The sequence below is a fragment of the Mus pahari genome, chromosome 16, assembly GCF_900095145.1.
Source record: "Mus pahari chromosome 16, PAHARI_EIJ_v1.1, whole genome shotgun sequence".
NCBI classification, from domain to species: Eukaryota; Metazoa; Chordata; class Mammalia; order Rodentia; family Muridae; genus Mus; species Mus pahari.
This window is the reverse complement of record NC_034605.1, coordinates 54449631-54469175: the sequence shown is the minus strand read 5'-3', so window position 1 is coordinate 54469175 and position 19545 is coordinate 54449631. Positions and strand designations below refer to the sequence as shown.

The window sequence follows — 19545 nt, the reverse complement described above, 5'->3', positions numbered from 1 at the left end:
GAGAGGTCAGAGGTCAGCCTCAGGTTTGGGTTCCTGTCCTGCAACATCTTTGAGCCAGGGTTTCTTGCTCCCCACTGGGAACCTACCCCAGGCTGGCTGGCCCAAGCTTCAGGTGATTCTGTCTCTCTGTCCCATCATCCCAAGAGAGTCCTGGGGTTACAGACATGGGTGTGTCTGGCCTTCTCACTGGTTTGGGGCATTCAAGCGAAGGTCCTCACTCTGGCCCAGCAAGCCTTTACCCACTGAGCCAGCCCCAAGTAGTCTTTTAAAACCAACTAAGTGTGCAGCTGAAGAGATGGCTCAGCAGTTAAAATTATGTACAGCAACTTCAGAAAACCTGAGTTTGGTTCCCAGCACCCACACAGGCAGCTCAGAACTACACGTACTGCCAACTCCTGGGGATCTGATGCATCTATACTCCATATGCACCATTCTGCTCACTCACATGCACACATAAACACACTTCAAAATAAATCCTTAAAAAAATTAGATGCCAGCACAGTGCTTCATGGTATTTTAGACAATTACTTTTTTTTATTTTTTAAAAGATTTTTCAGATCTATTTATTATGTATACAGTGTCTGCCTGCATGTATGCCTGAAGGTCAGAAGAGGGCAGCAGATCTCATTATAGACGGTTGTGAGCAACCATGTGGCTGCTGGGAATTGCATTCAAGACCTCTGAAGAGCAGCCAGTGCTCTTAACCGCTGAGCCCTGAACCATCTCTCCAGCCCTGACAATTACTTTAAAAAAAAAAAAAAAAAAAAAAAATATATATATATATATATATATATATAAATGTTTTTTTGTTTTGTTTTCTTTTGTTGTTGTTGTTGTTGTTTTAAACTAAAAGGCCCTCACTTTAACTCAAGAACTGTGTAAATCTTCCATTAAGAGAAGAACTTCAAGCCGGAAGGTAAAGGCGCACGCCTTTAATCCCAGCACTTGGGAGGCAGAGACAGGCAGATTTCTGAGTTCGAGGCCAGCCTGGTCTACAAAGTGAGTTCCAGGACAGCCAGGGCTACACTAAGAAACCCTGTCTTGAAAAACCAAAAAACAAACAAACAAAAACAAAACAAAAAAAAAAGAACTTCGGGGGCTGGTGAAATGGCTCAGAGGGTAAGAGCACTGACTGTTCTTCTGAAGGTCCTGAGTTGAAATCCCAGCGACCATATGGTGGCTCACAACCATCCATAATGAGATCTGACACCCTCTTCTGGTGTGTCTGAAGACAGCTACAGTGTACTTATGTATAATAATAAATCCTACCACACCTTCCTTCCCATTATGATGCCCAGTCCCCTCTGAATCCAGGCGACAACTGTCTCCCCTCCCTGTCTATGTCAGGTATCTTAGTCATAGCCAAGTAACTAACAAAATAATCCAACACTTCTCATTGCCTAGAATCATAAGTCAGTCTTGGGGGAAAAAAAAGTTTAATTTGAAAAGTTGAATTTGGTGGACTATAACTGAGACTACTGCAGTGACCTCTGCTGAATCCACTGTTAACAGTGCAATAAGACAGAGATGTAAGAGGCTGGTGAGATGGCTCAGCAGGTAAGAGCACTGACTGCTCTTTTGAAGGTCCTGAGTTCAAATCCCAGCAACCACATGGTGGCTCACAACCACCCCGTAATGAGATCTGACGCCCTCTTCTGGTGTTTCTGAAGTCATCTACAGTGTATTTATGTAGAATAATGAATCTTTATTAAAACAACAACAACAACAAAAAAAAAACAAAAGCCACAGAGATGTAAGTAGAAAGCATAAGTTTTAAATATTACCATTTTGCTTTTCAAATGCAACATATTTACTTATTTGTGATTGGGGTGGTGGTATGCAGGGGCCACCTTTGCGAGCGCTTGTTTGGAGGTCAGTGGACAACAGAAGGTCACTATCTCCTTAAATGCCGAGAGACTGCAGTACTAGAAAGGGTGCTTTAAGTGGAACTATCAGAGCCTCTTCCTTCTGAGGCACTCACTACCCTTTCCTTTGAGCTGCTAGGTTTAAAAGAAGCACATCAGATGGCCCTTTTAAAGACAGCAGCCCTAGATGGCGCCAGTGTGCTACCATCAGGCTGGCTGGCTAAAGCCAAGGCCTCTCCCCAGTCCCTTTTCCCTAGCAGTGTAGCTGGTCTTCACAACCCACAGTAGGTTTTTACACATCCAACGTTTGAAGTGATACAATGCCTTTGTGTTCACACAGTGAAAACACAGACAGGCCCTTCTACTCACCTCCATCATATCTTTGACAGGCTTGCCAACGTCTCCCAGGAGAGACATGTTACTGGCAGCAGGGCCAAGAGGCCCCCACCTGGGCGGCTTCTGTGTCTCAGGCACATTACTGTTCTTTGGACTCTGCAGTTCAGGAAAGTCCAACCTGCTAAACTCAAATTCGGGTTTAGAGGTAGATGCACTCTTCGCAAGGATTCTGGACTTGTGGTCGGGTCGCTTGTGATAACCATCTGTAATTACAGAATGAAACATTGGGATTCAGTCAGGATGCGCCTTGTTCATTAGCACTCAAACATGAACTTCAGAGAAACCAGGGCTGCAGCAGGCTGCTGTTAACACAAGCTCGCTCCTACTGCTCACTGTAGCAGCACTGGATACAGAAGACAACAGGTATCCACCGAAGTAACACTAAAGCTGGCGAAAAGTGCCAAGCCTGACTACACAGCTGGCATCTTAATCACTTCTGAGCTAGGCAAACCGTCAGGGGAGCTGCACAGATGTCCAATCTGCGAATAATTAACTCCCCCTTTCCATCTGTAAGAGCAAAGTGGATGGAGGCTGCTGATTTCAGCCTCTTTCCCATACTCCAAGCCATGGATAGTGAAGTGACAGCAGTTCCATGAAGCCTCTCATAGAGTTCCAAGGCCAAAGCTGGGACATCTAACACTGAAATTTCCTCTTTCATGTGCTAGGCTGGTCATGAGCAGAGTAGATGAGAATAGAAAAATTTCTTAAACCAAGTCATAGAGCCAGTTAAACACACACACACACACAACACACAGCTGTAAGCTAGGCATACTGGTGCACACCTTTTATCCATTTGAGAGGCAGAAGCAGAAAATCTGTGAGTTCAAGGCTGGCTGGGTCTACAAACTGAGTTCCAGGACAGCAAGAGCAACAGTGAGACCCTGTCTCAAAACAAAACCAACAATAGCGACAACAAAAAGGAGCAAAAGCTGTACATCATTGTAGAGCGAGTTGTGGGGCTGGAGAGGCGGGAGACGGCTTGGCTGCTCTTAGAGGGCCGGGTTCACTTCCCAGCACTCACCCACATGGCAGCGCACCACCACCTCCAACACCAGCTCCAGGAGATCTGACACCTTCACCCACATACGCATGCAGGAAGAATACCAATGCACGTAAAATAAAAACAACTCATTAAAAAAGGATTATTATGGGATGGTGAGATGGCTCAGTGGGTAAAGAGCACCCGACTGCTCTTCTGAAGGTCCGGAGTTCAAATCCCAGAAACCACATGGGGGCTCATAACCATCCGTAACAAGATCTGACGCCCTCTTCTGGAGTGTCTGAAGACAGCTACAGTGTACTTACATATAATAAATAAATAAACAAATCTTTTTTAAAAAAAGGATTATTATTAAAATAGTTTTTTCTGTGATCAAGCAGTACTAGTAAATAATTTACAGAACAGATGCAGCTGGGAACATGGCTCAGCAAACGCTCTGTAAAGGTTGGAGGGCGTAAGAGATCTTAGAAACCCCTTTTCCTAAGCATAATGCTACATATGCCCATAATCCCTGAAGTTAGGAGGCTGAGGGAGGAGGCCCAAAAGTCCAAGGCCAGTCTGATCTCTAAGGCCTGGTTTCGAAACTAAAAACAACATAGGTACCAGGTGGACTCCTAGCTTTCAGCCAGGTGGGAACAGAAAGTTTTGAGCTGGTAGATGGATGTGTAGTTTCCAGGAACCAGAGTGCCCAGGTCAGGAGCCATTCAGCATAGGAATTTAACTATACTTAAACCTTTGTGCTACTTCCAGTGATCCCTCAGAATGAAGAGGCATGCTGGGGAATGAGCATGGACACACGCAGTACAAAGACTATGGCTGTGAAGCTTGAAGTCACCACCTGCATGCTGTGTGATGGTCCTAACAGGCTAAGGAACCACTGCAGGTCTGATGGCCACAGCTAAGTCAGGTTCCAGACACATTCCTTGGAACAGTCATGACGAGCATGCCCATGGGAATGGTACTGTTTTGGGAAAGTGGAACAGACTGCCATTATACCAGAGGTTGTCGGCCTTACCAGATTTCAAACTGCTCTCAGTGCGAGAGGACAGGTGACGTGACCCCCTGGCTGGTCTCGCCTCACAGGGTACCGCACCGTCAGCCCTTCTGTTGCTTGACTTTTGCTCTTCACATGCTCTTCTCTCATCAGAGGATTGTTTCTGCAGAAGAGATTTAGAAAAAACATACACAAAAAAACCCTGTGAAATACGAAAACTACTACTGGGGCTGGCTTGGCGATTAAGAGAACTGATTGCTCTTCCAGAGATCCTAAGTTCAATTCCCAGCAACCACATGGTGGCTCACAACCATCTGTAATGGGATCTGACGCCCTCTTCTGGTGTGTCTGAAGACAGTCACAGTGCAGTCACATACATGAAATAAATAAATAAGTCATCAAACAAACAAACAATAAAACCCTACCACGTTGATAATGAAACATTAACACAGCAACCAGTAAGTATGCACAATTCAAACATTTAAGAAAAGAACAGACCAAATCATTGTAAAAGGCTGTCGCCAAAGGGCAGACAGTACTTAGATATTAGAGGACACACTGACTTCTGACACTGGCAACAACGGAATGACTAACATGAGGAGCCACACCCCCGCAGCAGCACTTCCTCACCTTAAATACACCTTTTGCTTCCTGAGGAGGAGGGCACATGTGCTCATGCCGGGGCTTTGCTGTCCGAAAGCCTGGATGACACCGTGCTTGGCTGTAGTCGTACTGCAGGGTCGGCACTGAGCAAACCCTCTGTGCGGACTCTAGGACGTAAGTGGGATAGGCAAAAGGATGCAGCGCTATCTCCGAAGACGCATACTGTGCTGGGAAGGTAGGGGTTCCAAAAGCCAGGTCTTCGGGATACACTTTTTGCCTAAAAAGCATAAATTTCAATTGCAGATTTCATAACACAAATCAAGGACATTAATTATTTTTAAGATGCTAATTTAAATTTTTTATTTCTTTTAAGGATCACTTACTTTCGCATTGGAAACTCCCCTATCAACAACCAAATAAGGACTAGAGAGCTTGCTCTGTTAGGAAAGCACCTGCCTGGCACACAAGCACAAGGCCCTAAGTTTGGGCTCCAGAGCCAGTGTGATAAGCAGTGCACAGCAGTGCACTCTGGGACTCCAACCAGAAGGGGAGCACAGGTCCTTGAAGCTCATTGGCCTGCCAGTCTCACTGACTGAGGAACTTGAGCTTCAGTGAGACTGGCTCTCAAAGAATAAAAGAGCAATTGAGGAAAGAGTCAACTTGAGCTTCAGGCTTCCGCATGCAAGTGCACACATGTGCATTTACCACACAAAGCCCTCACCTACACACACACACACACACACACAAACACACACACACATGCATATCCATCCATCCAAACAGGACCTCTTTTCTTCTTCCTGCAAAGAATACTGCTGACTTTTGGGGGGGTGGGGAGGTTCGAGACAGGGTTTCTCTGTGTAGCCCTGGCTGTCCTGGAACTCACTCTGTAGACCAGGCTGGCCTCGAACTCAGAAATCTGCCTGCCTCTGCCTCCTAAGTGCTGGGATTAAAGGTGTGCACCATTGCCCAGCTACCGCTAGACTTTTAGAAACTAATGAACTAGGGCCGGGGTAACAGAGCTCAAGGGTAGACAGCATTCATAAAATGCACAAGGCCGTGGCTTCAACCTACAGCCCCACAAAAAAAGTAATTTGAAGTTAAAAAGCAAGTTCAGATGCAATGCCAGCACAGCGAGAGCATGTTGCAACAGTTCTGCAGTCAACTGCTGGTCAAGTACCTGACCGTGTCTCAGCGACCTAGGCACAACAGCCGATAGGCTGCTCCCTTGGCTGAGGAGCTGCACTACAGCCTGCACAGCCTTCCTCCAGTCTGCCCCTTCAACTCCTCCACCACATCCTGCACTGTGCTGGGAAGGACAGGGTACAAAGAGGATCCTGAACACCATGGAGGCCAGGAGCCGTAAAAGGTGGGCACCTTAATAATTATTCAGTAGACTGGGGATTGACCCTGAGGCCTTGTATTTGACAGAAAGAGCTTCACCACGGAGCTCTGTCACTGGAGACAGGGTCTCGCTAAGTTGTGCAGCCTGGCATGTTATCTATCTGATCCTTCATCCGTCTGTCCTCTCCCCGGTTACCCTTCCTGCTTGCTGTTTCTTTTCCCAATACAAGTGTGAATTTGTTTGGCTCCGTCTTGCTCTGGTGGCTCTGAAGATCAGGCCCAGGGCCTGACAAATGGCAAAGCAGCAAGCGCTCTACTGCTCAGGGGCATGCTCAGTCCCTACATGTGTGAACCAGTATCAACTGTAAAGGAATGGACCCTGCAACTGTACTTTCTAGGTTCCATGTGAAACAGTAGCAAGTGTAAACAAATGGACCCTGCAAGTGTACTTTCTAAGCTCAGTAGTCTCTGCCCCTTCCTGGATGAAGTTTTTGCACAGAATGCAGTCAAGCCACAGAGCCAGCTCTTTGCTGGCTGAAGAGCCTCCTTTCCTCACCTGCAAGACGTCCTGTAAGATGTTTCACTGTGTGAGGCTCTAATCATCACTATCTCCAGGAAAGAAACCCTTTACACGAGGCAAGGCATTGAGACAATACATACTCAGTCGCTGCTGGCTCCTGTACAAATGGATAGTAGGTGGCTGCACAGCCTGGGAAGACACATGTTTCTGAGGACTCTGACCACGCCACGTTGAGCCCAGCAAACTTAGGGACGAATGGTTTGACATCAGCTGACAACTTGATGCTATCCTAAGGGAGAAAGGAGGGTGGGGATGGGCTTTAACGCTCCTGAGATTCGCCAAATGCAGACAAACACAAACCAAAAGAAAGGTGTTCCATTCTGATGAGCCCAGTGCTGACTACAAAGGTGCAGAGCAAAGACAAAAATTTGTTTAGCAACAATATCTCCCTGATGCTTTTTATTATTATTATTATTATTATTATTATTTAAAAACAAAAAAAGAGGTTCCTGGACCTTACACGTGAAAAAGGACAATGAATTAAAGTCGAAGGAAAACCCAACCTTGTTATATAACAAGAACCACAACTCGGAATGTTTCTGAGGATTTAAATTTCGAGACAGTTATTTTTACCTTTTCCATCTTTATACACGAGATATATAAGAACCCTGGACCTACTGTCGCCAAACTATACCCAGAGGATGCTCAAAGTTGTCTGTGTGAAACACAGCGCTGACATTTACTGCCATCTAACTTCTCAGCAAAAAGCACCCACATATTTGACCTGTACTTAATAAACCACACGGAACCTGAGAGAAGATTCCTCCCACAGCCATGAGCCCTTGGAACGCAGAGTAGAGCTCTGCCTTGCACTATGGAGGGAGTATGGGTCATTCTGACAACTTTCATCACCGTGTTTGGCCAATTTAGAGTGGATTTCTGGGACGGACGGAGCGCCATCTAGCGGTCATGCCAGGCGCGGACGCGGGGCGCCCGAGGCGGTAGGTGGCCTCTGTGGCATCATTTCGGGGGCCGAACCGTGGGTCAAGCCCCCCATCCCCGAACCTCAGGCCCGGCGGCCCCGCGCGTGGGCCTAGACCCGCAGCCCGCCCCTTACCTCGCCGTCGGGCTCCCGCGGCCGCTCCGACGCCATGGCGGCCACGGAAGAGCCCGCGCCGTGAAGCCAGCGGCGCGCCTAACCAACGACTCGCCGTTTCCGCCTTCCTGCGCGGCGGCGCCAGGACGTACGTCACCGAGGGGCGACGGAGGCCTTCCCTGCCGGAAGTGCTCGGCGTCGCGGGCCTCCCGGGCCGCACGTGGAAGCCTGGGGCAGGGACAGCTCTTGGAGGTGGCTGCTGGCGGGCCAGGCAAGGCGCGGCTGAGCGCTTACGTGGGCCGGGCTTCGTGATGTGACACTAGGGGAGGCCAGGCTCTAGGCGCCCGCACTGATGCTGTGCAGGAGAGGGGGACTCATAGTAAGTCCCCTGCAGACCTGCTCAGTGGTGAGGTCCCAGGAGCATCCGCTGGTGCGGATGTTTCTAGGCAAGGTAGGTAGGTCATGGCCAGTGCCTGCAGGCAGATGAACCCCGGAACTAAGGAGTCGCATGGGTTTAGCTATGTGACTTCTGTTGGGGTCTCAACAGGAAGCTCTCGCAAAACACAACTCCAATCCCAGCACAAGGCAGGCGGATTTCTGAGTTTGAGGCCAGCCTGGTCTACAAAGTGAGTTCCAGGACAGCCAGGGCTATACAGAGAAACCCTATCTCGAAAAACCAAAGAAAAAAACAAAACTCCAAAATGAAACCAAGAACACAGAATTGTGGAAACAGGTCGAAGGACAGAAAAAGGTAGCCTGCAATGTGGGGGCATTTGGCAAACAGGCCCTGGAGTCAATCTGTAGGGTTAGAATTAAACACCAGCCCTTTATTTCAAGGGCGACACCAGTGCCAGTTCTTGGTCGGTATGCCATTAGGTTTAGTGTATCCCACACATGGAAGGCTGCGGCTCTGTAGTTTTTGCTGTGTTCAATGAGAAATCACCCCTGCTAATGTCTTACCACAGTCTTGTTCCTGGCCACTCATACTTTATGGCTATCCACCAATGTGTGCTTAATTTCTTGGTCCACACAAGAAGATCCTTTTCTCTGAAACCACTAGACTTTGTGGACACTATCAAGCAGTAGAGTTGGGTTTGAAGTAAACTGGCAATAAAGCTGTAAAATCTCCTTTTGACTCTAATTTTCTATCCCCAGTAACCCATCATTTGGAGCTTAATATTTCTTTTTCAAGTATGTTTATTTTCCCCAGGGGTAAAAATAACCAAGTCAAATTAATTTCAACAATAGTGATATAAATGCAACATACAAACTTTATTTAACAAAACAGGTAAAATAAAACAGGCATTTATATTAAGAAAAAACTACAAGAAACTTTTATCTTGAACAACTTAAAATAACCTACTTGCAGTTGCATTTAACTGAGCTCTGTTGCTGTGAAGAATACAGCTCATGCACAGGTATGGATGAAAGGTTTGTACATTTTTCAAGTATTCACTGAATACTACCTTATATACACATATACATTAAATTTGAAAAAAGATTAGATGATCCCAGCTGCACTTCATTTTTGTTGTTCTTTTGGAAGAGGTCGTCTAAAGAGAAGAATATGCGGTTCTGTGGAAAGAAAATATTCCATTAAGTTTCATGTCAAAACAACCAGTCACTAGGCTTTTTGTAGACACTATCTAGTAGAGATGGGTTATTCTGTTCACTTACAGAATCCAAAGTTATTAGGAAGTAAACTGGCAATAAAGCTGTAAAATACTAAATGCAGGCGTGGTGGCGCACACCTTTAATCCCAGCACTTGGGAGGCAGAGGCAGGCGGATTTCTGAGTTCGAGGCCAGCCTGGTCTACACAGTAAGTTCCAGGATAGCCAGGGCTACACAGAGAAACCCTGTCTCAAAAAAACCAAAATAAATAAATCATTTCCAGTGAAGACAAATGTAATCTCTTTGAAAAAAAAGACAGCGAATTCAAGTCAGCCGCTGGATCTCAGGCTAATTCACATCCAAAAAATAAATAAATCAAAAAAATCGATGCCAGCCGGGCGTGGTGGCGCACACCTTTAATCCCAGCACTCAGGAGGCAGAGGCAGGCGGATTTCTGAGTTCGAGGCCAGCCTGGTCTACAAAGTGAGTTCCAGGACAGCCAGGGCTATAGAGAAACCCTGTCTCCAAAAACCACACCCAAAAAAGTTGATGCCATACACACATTATATATATAAAATTGCCTAGCAAATACAAAAGTTCAATCTGAGCACACAAAACAGCCCACCAGAAAGCAAGGTGTGGTGCGTGCCTGTAATCCCTGCACCTCGCTAAGGGTTGTTCTAGTCAAACCTGATCTGTTTAAAAAAAAAAAACCAAAACCTTAAAAGATAAAATTAAACCAGGAGCCCCCACCTACTACTCCCCAGTGTGATAAGGTCAGCAGTCTACAGCTCAGTACCTCTGCTGCTTTTCTAATAGGAAGGACTCCTAAATACATGTGCCATAATTCCAAGAAAGACTCCAGTTTAACAATGCCACTTTTCAAGTATAAAAAGGTAGCATCAATTTCTATATATGTGCAGGATTTCGGCACCTGTTTTTCTGTTTGTTGGCTTTTAATTTTTATTTTATTTTTGGTTTTTGGAGACAGGGTTTCTCTGTATAGCCCTGGCTGTCCTGGAACTCACTTTGTAGACCAGGCTGGCCTGGAACTCAGAAATCTGCCTCTGCCTCTGCCTCCCAAGTGCTGGGATTAAAGGTGTGTGCCACCACTGCCCGGGTTTTATGCCGAGTAAGTCACTTTTACAGGTAGAAATAATAACATTATTTTACTTTATAGCAAAGCTTACCTGGCTCATGAATCATGTAATGAACCCAGCCTAGACTCTGTTGGACACCAAGTCTCCTCCACTCTTCTTCGGACATCAGATGAGTTTTGGGTACTTGTTTAGAGAGTTCTCTGGGTAACATGACATGCCTGTTAAAATATTCAGCCAAAGATTAGTGCCATCTTTCCTACCAACATCACTTTATACAGGTACCTTTGAGATACTTGAAATTTTGAAGGGTTTTATTCTCAAAACAAACTCAATTATCTAAAGCAACTCTACATTACACTATTATCTGCATCGATCTTCTGGCTTTTCATGGCTTATGTTCAAGTATTAGGCCAATGTAAGCAGCACAAAAATGAAAGTCATTTTATTCTGTAGGTAAATTTTTAGCAGAATACTTGTTATTGAACTATCTTTCAGGAATAGAACCTTAAAATCTAAATTGGGCACATTATTATACATCTTACCCTCTCCTATAGCTTCCTTTGGTCATGAAGCAACTCTTGGTCTATAGGATATAGGTAGAAAATACTCAAGTACTGGAAAGAATACTCAGCTGTTTGTGACCCTGCCCCCACTCCCTATCATGCTGCAGTAGAAGCTGGCCTCAAACTATCTTTTTACCTTAGGCTCCCAAATGCTACAATTACAGAACTGGGTACAACATCCATCCAGATGTTTCTTTCTAATGAATTGACCATTAGACTTACAAACTTCTGCAATGGCCAACAGACCATAGAAAGACATTTCTTTAGGCTCCTGCTTGAAACCAACAGCTTCAGTAAACTGCGGTCTTGATTCAGGGCCAAAACAAACAAACACAATTTTAATACATATATACACAAGCAAATTTGTACCCTGGCCTTCATAAAGCATTTTGTCACCACAAAATATCTCTAAATTTCAGCCTCATTTTAATTATCTCTGGTTTATACTTTACACATAGTAAGCAATTAACATTTTTTTTGACCACTAAGTCAAGTCTGAGATGGAGGTGCAAAGTCAGCTCTGGACTTTTGGAATTGAGATAGTGCAGTCCATAGTCCACTCTGAGCACCAAACTGTCCATAACATAGATTTTAAGCTGTGGATTTGAGTGCAAATAATCCTTAAATCAGCTTTACCACAAGGTCAATGATTATGTGCTATCATTGCCATTTCCAGGCACATATTAAATAAATATTCTTACCCACGTAAGTTACCACTCATTCTTAATACTGTTTAATGGCTTTGGTATTGTTACTGCTTTGTTGCTGTAGATTACAATGGAGGGAGGGAGGATTGCCAAGTCTCAGGGCACCTTGGGTTACCTATTGGAGACAAGGTCTTTCTCTGAATTCAGAGAGACCCATCAGTGCCACCTCAACTTCCAATTTAAGACTGTACAAAATATCCCATGACCTTATATTTCCACTGATATCAGTCTTAAATGACAGACACGATGCTTGTCAATTTGCTTTCACAAACAATACTGTCCCTACAAGGCATTCAGCTACAAGGAGCCAAGTATCTCCTACTTGATATGTCATGTCAACAGGCTGCACTTCTCATGGGGTCGTTTATAATGTACATGATTTTACTTGTATATTATTGATCATGTACCAGAAAACCATTCCCAAAACCCAGTTTTGGTTGGAATACAAAAAGTGCAGTATATGACTCAAGTGCAAAGAAATCCTCAATTTTATTTCTGTAAAGACAGGCTCCCAATCTGGGCCTGATGGCACACACATACCTCTCCCAACTAGGAAGGCAGATGCAGCTAGACCTCTGTCTATATGGAGTTCCATACCCTGGGCTATGGAGACTCCCTCAAAAATGCCTAAAAGGACTCCCATGAGATTACATAAGGAGCAGTCTACTGTTCCTAGTAATCACCCCTTGACAAAAATCACTAAGTTTTGAAATTTATCCAACATACATAGTTCTACTATAAACAAAACACCCTAGACTCACACCTCTGTGTCACATCACCAGTACACAGTCCCTGTCAAGAGCACCTCTCTAATTCTTCTGCAAAGGTCAATTAAGCTCAAGCCAGGTGTGGCAACACACCCACCATCTCAGCAACTGCTGAGGCAGAATAGCAAGCTTAAGCACTTAATGTTTCAAAATAAAACAATTTGAGCTCTGGATTCCATTACTAATACAGCAGTGGGTAATAGACTAGCTCCTACTTTATATTGGAGTAAAATACTTAAGACAGACCAGTAGTTGCTCCCCAAAACACGCACAACATATATACTCCAAGTTTAGAAACTAAAACTATCTCACTTTGGCAACTAAATAAATGTATATAAACCCATATGCTAAACATTTCCACCCAAATAATTATTTGCCTAATTTAGAAAGGCAGTACACTTATGGTCATTTTTGGATACTTCCAAACTGAGCTCTGGGTTACTATAACTACCAAATATCCCAAATATCACATGGTTACCACTGTGAAGTTTGTATTTGAATTTTTTTAGTAAGGTAAAAGCCCCACGAGATTTCCCTACTTAAAAACATTCAAGTTCCTAGCAGTTGTGCACCGTCAGCCTGGACAAATTTTTCCGGCTGTGCAGACTTCTAGCAGCTTGAGAGAATGGGGGTGGGGCGGTAAAGCCACTCTCTAAAAAAGTGTCTCATTCCTCAAACAGCATTCTGAACACTAATCTAAAAGGGCAGCAGACAGAAGACAAGGTCACTACTTGCCCAAGGGAGGAACAGGTTTTACCCACCTGGATTTCTAGACTGTGTCCCAGAATGCAACGCTCTAATCCCAACCCAGAAGAACCCAGAGGCGGAAAGGCCTTTGAAACCACACCCCAAGTCAGCATGGATACAATAAAGTTAATACAATCCCCCCCTTACTTTCCACAACCCCATTTGCTAATTATATTAACGGAGGTACTACCTTCAGCACATCTAAAGGTTTAAAACTCAAAACATCCTCAAAAGCCACAAACGTGGCCAATCTACACTAGCAGTTGAAGGTAACGTAGCCGCCACCTAATCCCAGGGCAATCTCGAATTTTCAATTTGATCTTGAAGCCCTTTAACAACGCCCCGAGTTACAGCGTCTGGAGCCGTTACCCATCAGACAGTCGGTAAAGCCCGTCGGGTGCGATTCCGGGGACTTCCCCTCCCGGCCAGTCTGGGCAAGTGCGGTTTGCGGTCCTGAACTCCCGGGCGAGGCGCTGCCCACCCATCTAACGACTCCCCATCTTCTGCGAGCCCCGCAACGAAACACAGCGCAAGGCTGCCCGGACGGACGGGGGCCACTTAGGGGGCCCGAACCCCGACCACCGGGTCTGACCTCCCAGCGCGGCCCTCCTCCGTAGGCGCTGCTCACCGGTACTCGTAGTGCTCGTCGAAGTACTTGTCTGAGTAGTAGATCTGCTTGTGGGCCATCCTGCCGGCGCGCAGAGGAGTAAGCGGGAGCAGGAAACCGGGTGCAAGGGGCTGCACGTCCGCCTAGGGCCGGGGCAACGACTCGAATGAGGCCAACGACCGCAGGCCCAACGCTCTGGATTTGAATCCGACAGCCCTCCGCCGATTGGACGAAGCCACCAACCAATCACGCTCCGCGCAGACAGAAGGCGGGTAACCAATCAGAAGCCTGTTGCAAGATTGTGAGGGCGGGATTAAGGATTGGCTAGCGATTCAGCGAGGAGCGCCCGGCGACCCCTAGAGATACTGAGAAGGGCGGAGCCGAGTCGTTACGTGCCTCGCAGCGCGTGCGCAGTGGTTTAGAACGTGCCTGGGGGCAGAGCCGTTGGTGGGTTGGAGGACGCGAGATGAGGTATCGCAGGCTTTTGGTGGCCAGAGCACCACCCGAGCGACACGAGGCGCCTGCGGGTCTCTGTGGTCCGGGGAAGCCCAGCTGCGGAGCGTTCCGGAGCGTAAGGTGCCCTCCGCCGCCCCGATGGCAACACTAGATGGCAACACTAATTACGCTTGGCTGCGAGCTAGTTAAAAAGATGTGCTCATGTAAAAGGAAGTTGCCAGGGTGTTAAGTCGTGGTTTGGTGAAGCAAGTTACAAATAACAACCATTTTCTACAATGAGCAGGTGTCATTTTTCTTTTAATTTTTTGCGATTTGCTGCAGTGCAATGCGGAGAATAACGAACCCCTGCGGTCTCCATGTATTGCTCTGGTGTGGCTGTTGGGATAACAAACTAACCCGCAGCAGCTGGGCGTACTGACCCACACCTTTAATCCCTGCACTCCAAGGCCAGGTCAACACCTCTCCACCCTCCTGTTGTTTTGTTTTTTTCGAGACAGGGTTTCTCTATGTAGCCCTAGCTGTCCTGGAACTCACTCTGTAGGCCAGGCTGGCCTCGAACTCAGAAATCTGCCTACCTCTGCCTCCCGAGTGCTGGGATTAAAGGTGTGCGCCACCACGCCCGGCCCAAGTTATTTTTAGCACTAAAATAATAAAGGTGCAAATTGCCTACCGATATTATCATGTGAGACGACAGGTGGGATTAAAATTTCAACATGTAAATAGGAGGATGTAAGCATACACTCTATAACACAAATAATACCGAGGTCTGAGTTCTGCTCTGAAAGATCTTTAATTACTATCTAAGCAGTAGTTCTCAGCCTTCCTCATGCTGCAACCCTTTGATGCAAGGCCTCATGCTGTGGTGATCCTCAACTTTATAATTATTTTGTTGCTACTTCATAACTATAATTTGCTACTGTTATGAATCGTCACTCTCTGATATGCAGCTCCTATGGGAGTCTAGCAGATTGAGAACAGCTGATCTAGAGAAAGTGCCCTTCTTCCCCAAGCCTCCACTGCTAGAATCCTTTAGATCTCCTGCCCCCCCCCTCCAACGGACATTTGCTTACACATTGTTTCTCTGCACTATTTACTCTCCGTGCAGTGAATGTAGAGAGATACTTGTTTATTATCCATGTCTAGAGCACAGTAGACTTCCTGTGCATGGTGGATACTCAATAATGAGGTTTTTAAGAAATAACCCTTCAGCATAAGAATCTGTCCCTAAGTAGGCACAGACTGAAGATGAATGTATGGTGATGGTGAAAGATGTGAGTAAGCAGTGTAAGGAGGTAAACAAGCCTCTACCCCTAGATAAATAATAAATAATCCGGGGAAGGAAGGCTTTATAGCCAGACATGATGGCTCACTCTCTTATCCCATAGGTCTTGAGGCTAAGACAAAAGGATTGCTAAGAGTTCAAGGTCTCTCTGGGTTACATAGTACCAATCAGCTAAAGTTAACAAAGTGAGATTGTGTTCTCAAGAAACAAATGAGAGGCCTGGTAGTGGTGGCTCACACCTTTAATTCCAACACTTAGGAGGCAGAGACAGGCAGATTTCTGAGTTGGAGGCCAGTCTGGTCTACAGAATGAGTTCCAGGACAGCCAAGGCTATACAGAGAAACCCTGTCTCGAAAACAAACAAATAATAATAATAAAATAAAAAAGAAACAAATGAGGTATTTTTCAGATATAGAGTAGTGCAATCCACTCCCCTGTCCTGATTATTCAAGGTAGTAATTAACATTTAGCCAATCCTCATCCATTCCCTCCCTTCTAGCCCCCTCATACTCTTTTTCCTTATTTCCTTTTGGCACAGAGTTTTACTGTGTAGTCCAGGTTGACCTTGAACTCATTTATACACCACCCTCACAGACACCCCATGAGGTCACTTAAGCGATTTGGAGTTATAAAATCATATACCAAATTGTTTGCTAAAAAACCAGGGACTGTAGATGTATATTTAGCAATGTCACTGTGTACTTTACCACATAAGTACTATAAAGCAAAAAGTATTCTAATAGATGCAGAAAAATAATAAAATTCACATACATATAATTCAAACTCATTAAGTCTACCCACCAGACATTGATTAATACTACTCAGAAATTAGAAGAAGGGGAGAGTTTAACTGGGAAGAGTATCCATAGAGAATGATGTTAACATAATTCTTACAAAGAAACATTAGAAGTAGTCCCTTAAGGTTTCTTTATTAGATTTGTCAACAGCAGGAAGTTCAACTTGCCATTGTAGACAGTGTATCCTTAGTCCCTCTCAGGAACCTCTTCCTGTGTACCTGTGTCCTTGATGTCCACCACAGTAACAGATCCTGGAAAGGGAAGTTACAAATTTACAAACTAGGCAGCAAGAACATGCCCTTGAAGAGTTAGTTACATGCAAGTGTTATTGCCCTTACCCAATAGAATAGTCTAAGTGACATCTGAGGCTAGTCCCTAGGAGGCATAACAGCTTCTACTTTCCCTGGGAATGCTTGCTTTCATCTAGAAGTCATATAGGGAAGACCAGTCTTTTGATTAGTGCCAGCTGCCTTGAACACAGTACAAACAGAGAAATGAAGCAATGGCCCAATCCTGTGAGTTCAAATATCCAACACCCACGTAAAGAGCAGGTGCGGAGGTGCACGGCTGTAACCCCGACATAGAGGGAGGGGAGGGGTGGAGGCAGGACGATTGCTGAGGCTTGTTTGCCTCTGGTCTAGTACTAGGTTCATAGATCCTGTCTCAAGGGGAATAGGGCCAAGAATGATAGAGCAAGACATTCAGCATTCTCCTTCAGCTTCTGTCTGAACACCACTAACACACATTCACATCACACCACACACACACACACACACACACACACACACACACACACACACACACACTTTTAGGCTAGAAAGATGGCTCAGTAGGTTAAGGTGTTTGCCACTACTCTGATAACCTGAGACCAGCCCAGAGGACACAAACGGTGAAAGAGATAAATGCCCCCACAAAGCTGTCCTCTGTCCTTCCCTCATGCCACCTCTCCTGATAGATACATGTAAATAAATAAAAGGAATTGAAGCTCTTTCTCTGTGCACTGTTGACAGTTCTTTTACCTTCTGTTTATTAGTGTGTGTTAGATTGGCTCATTGTCACTAAGTTCACTGCTGTTCCCTTTCGGTGTATGGAATATTGTACAAAATGTTGGGCTTCATCATATTTTCTTACCCATGTATCAAACTTGTTACTTGCGTATGTTCACTAAAAATATTAAAAACTAAAAACAGAACTGTCCTATGATCTTGAGGTACTTGACAAGATGCAATTTAAAAATGAACATTGGATTTTACTTAGATAAATTCATGCCATCTAACATCACACTGACTCGTTTGCTTTTTTGTACATTCTTCTTCTCTAGTCTATATTGCCCTCATAAAGTGAATTGAGGTGTCTCTCCTCCTTTTTTTAGTATTCAGACCAACTTGCTTAAAGATATAATTTATTTTGGTGTTATATCAATATATAGCTCAAAAGCAGTTTTTTTTTGGGGGGGGGTGGGTTTTTTTTTGTTTGTTTGTTTGTTTTGAGACAGGGTTTTTCTGGGCTGTCCTGGAACTCACTTTGTAGACCAGGCTGGCCTCGAACTCAGAAATCTGCCTGCCTCTGCCTCCCAAGTGCTGGGTCAAAAGCAGGTTGTTGGTTGGTTGGTTTTGTTGAGACTGGGTCTATGTCGCCATGGCGTCTCTGGAAGCTCTCACTGTAGATTAGACCAACCAGTCTCTGTCTCCCCAGAGCTGTGATTAAAGGCCTGTGTCACCACTCCTGGCTTAGCTCAACCATTTAAATGATCTCTTCTAAAAGCTCCAGAGTTTGGGACGTGCTACGGATCTCATCACACCTCTGGATCTACCTGGTAACCTGTCCAGAGGCATCTTCTACTGGAAGTATAGAGATGGGAAAGGGAGCTAAAGTTATTTTTTATTGCTGCCTTAACCAAGTAACTCCCCAAAGTGATGACTTTAAACAAAAATTTCCCTCATAGCGTCCTTTCCTGCTGAGCCATCTTCCCGGCCTAGGGAGGAGCTTTGTAGAAAACAGAGCTCTGATTTATAGGAAACACTGTCAGACACTGGGGAAAACTTTACAGCAGCTCCAAATGACCTATGGCCAACACATAGAGGGCCTTCCATATGTCCACTTTAAAACTGGAAAAATGGGCTGGAGAAATGGCTCAGTGGTTAAGAGCACCGACTGCTCTTCCAAAGGTCCTGAGTTCAAATCCTAGCAACCACATGGTGGCTCACAACCATCCGTAATGAGATCTAATGCCCTCTTCTGGTGCATCTGAAGATAGCTACAGTGTACTTAGATACAATAATAAATACACCTTTTAAATAAAAAAAAAAACTGGAAAAGTATTAAGATGCCTACTGTTGCCATGTGCAAATATGATCACATCTTGTGTGCTGTGATGTGAAAAAGATTTCAACACTATGGTAGTTTATAACTCAACAGATCTTTGTGGTGAAACACAGTGGTTTATTCCAGGGGTTAACTTGCCTAGGTTAGAAACCATGGACATCAGTATGGAAGAACATTGGGTATGCCTGTGAGGGGATTTCCTAGAGTGTTAACTGGGCAAGGCCTGCTATGAATGTGGGCAAATCAGAACTACCTTGAGTCTCATTAAATTTCTATGAGAAAAAGTCAGAATAATAAATGCTAGCCAAATGGGGGTACGGTTTGCCAGGGTAATGTACACAGATGCTAGTAATATAGTGTAGCCTCTATGAAAATCAATATGGTTAGTTCCTAAAAACCTAAAAATAGAGCTGTTCTATGATCCAGTTGAATCCTACTGGCTAATTTAGCATATGACAGAGACATCGGCACATTCCTGTGACACCATTCACAACAGCCAAGATATGGAATCAGACTAGGTGTCTGTCATATACCTGTGTGTGTGTGATGAATTTTATTTATAAGTAATGAAATCATGCATTTAGAACCAGATGGAACTAGAGACCAGTATATTAAATGAAATGAGGCAAAATCTTCTAAAATACATGTTCATGCATTCTCTCAGGTGGACTCTAGATGGCTCTAAAAGGAATGTACACACATGTGTAATATAAAGGTAGACAGGAGGAGGAGGAGAAGGAGGAGGAGGAGGAGGAGGAGGAGGA

General features: G+C 45.0%; 2 protein-coding genes and 1 non-coding gene across 6 annotated transcripts in view; all 3 read right to left on the bottom strand.

Annotated features, from left to right (window-relative positions):
* Secisbp2 (SECIS binding protein 2) overlaps positions 1 to 7963 on the bottom strand; it is a 38462-nt gene extending 30499 nt beyond the window's left edge. For 2 of the 4 annotated variants that reach the window (XM_029547298.1, XM_029547297.1), the window contains exons 1-5: positions 7840 to 7932; positions 6863 to 7011; positions 4886 to 5135; positions 4277 to 4418; positions 2235 to 2464 (exon numbers count right to left, since the gene is read on the bottom strand). In XM_029547298.1, the coding sequence (XP_029403158.1) occupies positions 2235 to 2464; positions 4277 to 4418; positions 4886 to 5135; positions 6863 to 7011; positions 7840 to 7875 (807 nt within the window). In that variant the 5' untranslated portion in view covers positions 7876 to 7932. The other 2 variants (XM_021215422.1, XM_029547299.1) reach the window with 2 other exon arrangements.
* A 1106-nt stretch (positions 7964 to 9069) lies between these two features.
* On the bottom strand, positions 9070 to 14182 carry Cks2 (CDC28 protein kinase regulatory subunit 2). The gene is made up of 3 exons (XM_021215712.1): positions 13943 to 14182; positions 10621 to 10748; positions 9070 to 9393 (listed from the first exon to the last, which is right to left on the bottom strand). The coding sequence occupies exons 1-3, from the start codon at positions 13999 to 14001 to the stop codon at positions 9341 to 9343; spliced, it is 240 nt and encodes a 79-aa protein (XP_021071371.1). The 5' UTR covers positions 14002 to 14182; the 3' UTR covers positions 9070 to 9340.
* On the bottom strand, positions 11279 to 11414 carry LOC115065671. The gene has a single exon (XR_003845438.1). It is a non-coding gene; the product is annotated as a small nucleolar RNA SNORA2/SNORA34 family (small nucleolar RNA).
* Positions 14183 to 19545: the final 5363 nt, after the last annotated feature.

Bases quoted from the DNA above. Each gene is read 5' to 3' on its own strand.
- Cks2 (XM_021215712.1), bottom strand. From the start codon at position 14,001: ATGGCCCACAAGCAGATCTACTACTCAGACAAGTACTTCGACGAGCAC. The intron at 10,749-13,942 runs GTGAGCAGCGCC...ATATTTTAACAG, and splicing joins GACGAGCACTACGAGTACCG to GCATGTCATGTTACCCAGAG. The intron at 9,394-10,620 runs GTAAGCTTTGCT...TTCTTTCCACAG, and splicing joins TTACATGATTCATGAGCCAG to AACCGCATATTCTTCTCTTT.